General features: G+C 32.5%; 1 protein-coding gene across 4 annotated transcripts in view; it reads right to left on the reverse strand.

The window, feature by feature from the left end:
- Window positions 1-6013, reverse strand: part of LOC124422836 (tyramine receptor 1-like) — a 39782-nt gene that overhangs the window by 2098 nt on the left and 31671 nt on the right. For 2 of the 4 annotated variants that reach the window (XM_046959768.1, XM_046959771.1), the window contains exons 4-6: window positions 3678-3790; window positions 2216-2552; window positions 1383-1683 (exon numbers count right to left, since the gene is read on the reverse strand). In XM_046959768.1, the coding sequence (XP_046815724.1) occupies window positions 1383-1683; window positions 2216-2552; window positions 3678-3790 (751 nt within the window). Of the gene's footprint in view, window positions 1-57; window positions 241-1366; window positions 1684-2215; window positions 2553-3677; window positions 3791-6013 lie in introns of those variants that run through there. The other 2 variants (XM_046959770.1, XM_046959767.1) reach the window with 2 other exon arrangements.

Raw genomic sequence — 6013 nt, forward strand, 5'->3', positions numbered from 1 at the left:
TTTTTCATAATACATAGTTTAAGTGAAAAAGTTACGATTATTCTGGTGAGAAGAAGGGAGGAGTATCGTTAAGAGCCACGAATCGATCGTTGAAGATGTATTGCTCTTTGAACGGCAAAAGTTCACCAATAAAATTGTTGCCTGCACTGGCGACGTAGTGAGAAAAGTTTTTATCGTATTTCAGAAAGAAATACTTCCTCCTTCTCACGAGTGTTGCCGACGTACGCCTCACGATCTTTTCTGCATAGATATATAGAAACCAGAGTACGTATATATGTATGTATGTATTGTGTTTATCTACATATCTACTTTCCCTTTCTCTCTCTCTCTCTCTCTCTCTCTCTCTCTCTCTCTCTCTCTCTCTTTCGTCCTGTATTTCTTTTTCTTCCTTCTTCCTATTTATTCTTTTCTTTTTTCATTTTTTTTTTATATTATATATTTATATATAATAATAAAATAATATAATAAAAAAGAAATATATATATATATATATATATAAATATATATATATATATATATATATATATATATATATATATATACATTATATATACATTTATATATATATATTTACATCTATTATTATCTCGAATGAGATTATTTTCATAAATATTACATTGAAAATATTACTATGAAATCCCTGGTAAAATGTAAGGCTTTATAAATAATGCATCGTTATGCTTACTCTTATTTTTTCCTTTTTTTTGTTTCTGTTTCATTATTTTCATATAAAATGTAAGTTTGCTTTTTCCTGCCCCTCGAGCAATCTTCATAGATTATCGAAGAAAACGAACGATTTCGATAGCAAGGAAATTCGATGGGTTGTAGAAAAGACGACCACGCGACACACGTTTCGCTTCAAATCCTCACAGGAATTCTTAGAACGTTCTACCACCATCAAAGTTTGAGCGAAGGTTTTGATAAAAATTGCATTTCCTGATAAGTAGAACGGTAGTACACGAATTCTAACTTTGTACTTCGCTTATGTATATAAGTATATAAGAGAAAACACGGTGAGATATGTGATTCAGGATATACACACATACGTATATTTATCTACATACATAGATATACAATATATTTTAAAATATAATTTCTTTTCAATCTTTTATTTGCCTATAACAGAGAATTGATATCTCATTCTTGTGTATAGATTCACAAAGAAAGCAAAGAATATCAAAATAGACGAGAATCGTGAAAGAGAAATACAGAAATGATAATTTATGTAAAGGCCTCTCAAATGGATTACTCAATTACTGATTTTGAGAACGTCACCAGAAAGAAACAAAGAAAAGAGAGAGAGAGAGAGAGAGAGAGAGAGAGAGAGAGAGAGAGAGAGAGAGAAGAGAACGAAATTCATTCGTACGTATGATTGTCGGTACCTAGCCACGTTAGTGCCGGCATCAGGATATCCGGTGGTTCCATCGGGACGAACGGAGTGGCAAGATAGAGAATGAAGAATGGTAACCAGCAAGCCACGAAACCGCCCACTACTACTGCCAATGTGCCAGCGGTTTTCGTTTCCTTTGCTACCCTGTTGATGCAGCTCTGCTGATGACCTCGAATTATACCCACTTTCTTGCAACTGCTTGTAGTTTCACCCTCGTTCGACGTCCTTTCGCAAGTATCACTATCCACCGTACACTCCAAACGACGAATCTTCATGCTCTTTGTACGTTCGATCTATGTAAAAATCAAGTAGGCATATAAATCCAGTTTATAATTTTTTTCTTCATATAAATTGATAAAATTATTTTTGGGAATAGATTTTTGTAAATTTGATTTTTTGAATTATTTCTTATTTATTATTGAATTAATTATAAAAAAAAAAACAAATTAAATATATTATAGAAATTATATACAATTTTTTAAATATTACTAACAACGAAAACTAGGATAAAAGCAGAAATACTTCGAATCATCGATCGGATATCGCGTGATGTACAACGAACCGTATTAGCACACTTCAGCACGTATCAAAGATGTAGAGAAGGAAGTAACGAATATAACATGCTACGTTAGATGGGAACGATCGTTAAATGTTTTCCAGGACGTCGAAATTTATTCGGAACTTTCATAAATTGGTTGTGTAAGTTTATGGAAATAAATGCAACTACTATTATGAAAATGTATAATATTTCCGGAACGATCAGGAAAATTATTTTGGTCGAAATGTGATGGAAAAAATAAATCATAAATTATTTGAAAATATTACCGGTGCATTTCGAGTTTGTCGACGAGTTTTTTCAGAGTCACTGGTCTCCAAATTTCTGTGTCGACTAGCTATAACGCAGGAAATCCTTCCATATACGTAAAGCATGACTAACATTGGTAAGAAGAAAGACCCGCAGGCAGAGAATATGACGTAAGAGGAGTCCATGTTGTAGGAACACTTTTTGCTATCGCGATTAGTTGCCCGTGGGAAACAGCCAAGAAGAGGTGGGCTCGTAATGGCACCTGCTAGTATCCAGACAGCTACTATCATTAAACCAGCCAATCTCTTACTTCTTCGTCTTCGGCTGTAGATTAATGGTTGAGTCACCGCAAGGTACCTTCAAAATGATACACTTGTGAAACCGTAATGAGATCATACGAATATACGTATATAAAAAAATAATTTATTAAAAGGATTTGATTCAAAACAGTAATAATAATTAATAAGATTAACGAGATGAAAATTAATTATAATTATTTACGTTTACTTATTAATTTAATTCTTTTAAAATGTCTGGAAACTTTGACATCACTTTTTCAATCCCTTTATGGGATTACCAATTCTTCAATATAAACTTGTATTACACGATTATTCAAGCCAAAGGAGTCTTAAAAAATTTCTTAATCATCAACGGCGCTAATTAACGTCATTATCGACAAAATCTTCGACGAAAACTCCAACCATTTACAATAATTTATTTCAAATATAAAATCCATATATAAAACCACTTACGATAATTTATTTCAAATTTCAGGATGATCAAATTGGAAAGGATAAAGTTATTTCATTCGTTATACACGATAATCTTTGAGAAATACTATTTTCAGGAAAAAAATCTATTTCAAATCACAAGTTGATCTTATTTTAAACATTTTATCAATTGCACAATCGCATAGACTCGAATCAAAGTTGGAATTTGGCCAATTTTAGAATCAATTTTCCAATGGAATGTAGGATAAAAAGATTAAAATATAGTATCCCTAAAAGACCAAACTGTTAAATTATTGCCAAACTTAAAGGGATATCCGAAGAAAGCGAATTCACGTGAGTACAATAAATATAATATGTATAACGAAATAGAAACAAATATTCAATTCTGCGAGAGTGGTGTGCAACGATCACAAATTTGAGCCACGAAAAGTAATCGAGTACGGATGTATCCATAGCTTTTCTTATTTAACAGGACACTTTTCACAGCGGCTTTAATCTGTAGTTTGATAACTTTTGACGTAAAGAAATGAGAGTAAAACCGTGAAAGTGACACGTGCGAAAAATCACGAGACGAGAGATCATACACTCTTATCGTAGAATGTGTGTAAGATGAAAGATGAGAAAATTGAGGAGAGGAAAGGAGAAGGTAAAAATCTATCGTACGGTGCATGGACTATGCGGAAAATGAACTTTTCGATAATCTCGTTAAACTTATGTGACGAGATTCGCTACTACGTACATAGGATCTTACCTGTCTATAGATATCGCACACAACGATAGAATACTAGCTGTGCAGAGAAGAATGTCCAAGGACACCCAAGAGTCGCACAAGATTTCACCCAATTCCCAGCTTCCGCCGTTCAACTTGTCCATACGACATAACAGTAATGTGAAAAGACAGAATGCAACGAAAACAAAAAAGAAAAAAAAGAGAGAGAGAGAGAGAGAGAGAGAGAGAGAGATGGTATTGTCAAGACGAATTCTAGTTTCTCGTTTGATAGCCGGATTGAACATTCGTAAGAACGTGTTGGTTGTCCAAGGAGAAAGGAATAATACATGACATCGATTGAATTCAATTTCTGGAAAATCTTTTGCTTGTCCTGGATAAAGCTTGATACGTCTCATGACTCAGAACTTATATCCCTATATATGCTTCTTTTATAGGAAGAGAAATATTACTTTTTTCCTAACGATATAGATATCCTCAAAATGTAATGAAATATTTCAAATCAATCGGATGCTTCCTATTTTTGTATTTGCTTGAAAAAAAGGATCCATATATTTCTATTAAATATCATATATGCATTCCTTTCTCCGGAGATCACAAACCGCGGACTGAATTTAAATCGGCAAATTGAAATTTATCTTCCTGTTATTTATATTTATTTTTATTTTTAACGATGATTTCAATATTTTCCACGATAAAAATCGGAAGAGTGGCAGTTCAATGAAAATGCGATCGTGCATGAAGGTAATTAAAAAAGAGAAAAAGATTTGCTAATTATTACAATATTACGCGCTATTACATTTCATTATGCTTTATGTTGTTTTATATCTTTAATATAATCGCAACCACCCATATTATACTTTAATGTATGTATCTGTAATATCATGTTCGGACATGAACGGATCGTAACAAAAGAGAGAGAGAGAGAGGGAGAGGGAAAGATTTATTACGTCTGCTCTCAGCATTTTTTAAATTTATTGAAAAGTATTCTGGAAGCGTTCTTTGTATTTTGAAACGTTTCGATTTTGCTTTATATTTCTATTTTTTATACAATATTGAATGACTATGAAATTTATAAAGATACCTTGAAATTTTTTTAAAAAGTATAACTGTTTCAAAGTTATGCAAAAGTAAAACTTCTCACTGTGATGTGGCTAAGATGCACTAACTCCTTGAAAACTTAGCTTCGATATTTGTTCAGTGCAAAACTTCGCTATCGGGAACGAACCAATTTTTATGTTAGAATTTCGAGATGAATAATATGAAAGAGAGAGAGAGAGAGAGAGAGAGAGAGAGAGAGAGAGAGAGAGAGATTTGGAAATAAGCAAATAGAATAAAACGAATGTATTTTCTTGGATTTTTCCAGACGAAAGGAAAGATTTTTATTTTCTCGATTATTATCCTCATCAAAGAATATTCTTAATTAAAAGAATTTTCGAATGAAAATATTCGAAGGATTGAAAGCCCGAAATCCCTGACGTTCTGTCGTGTACACACGAAGAACGTCCTAATTTTCTAGACTAATTGTGGATGTTCAAGATCGTCTCGATTGGATCGCGTTGATGAGCTCCATTATATTCCACGTCGAACTCCAATCTAAATGTAAAATCACCATTCGTTACCTCGGACGACGATCGCCGATTTTACCTTCAGAGTATTAACTACGTAGAAGGTGTCCGCGATTGATGAGCTTAATTTCGAAGAAGGTTCATCGAGTATCAATTGGGAAATGCTCAATCGATCATAAAACTATAACCGAGACTGTTGAATCTAAACGAGGTAGTATTCGTCTATCAACGATTAATTGATCGTCAAAAGAACGAAATCGAATAGATTATAATATTTGAAAATATTCCTGAACCAAATGAATATCGACTTTCAAATGATATTCGTTCTTTATTAAAATGAATATGTACATTTATTAATTTTTTTTTCCTTCATTTTTTTTACTTCTATTGATAATAAAAAAAAGAAGGAAATTAATATACTCGAAAAGAAAAAATAAGAGGAAAAAAAAATGAAAAAAGAAAACAAAGATATATCAATTAGTAACAAACAGATCAGACAAAATTAAATAATATATATATATATATCTATTATTATTTCATGATTACTAATCGTTATCGAAAAGAATTAGCTCTCAATAACAATCAATTCCTTTGGAAGATGAGACAAGACAAAACAGCGAAATTAAAATTATGAAAAATGTAAGAATTGGTGAAGCATATCAATGATGTTCGCGTGACTGACATGAATTATATTCGACGAGGGCACTTGCCCGCCATTCACTGATTACCAATTAAGCTTGACGCAATGTCGACGAGGCAGAAGAGACGTTGCATATCTCTCTCTCTCTCTCT

This window comes from Vespa crabro, chromosome 3, assembly GCF_910589235.1.
Source record: "Vespa crabro chromosome 3, iyVesCrab1.2, whole genome shotgun sequence".
Lineage (NCBI taxonomy): Eukaryota > Metazoa > Arthropoda > Insecta > Hymenoptera > Vespidae > Vespa > Vespa crabro.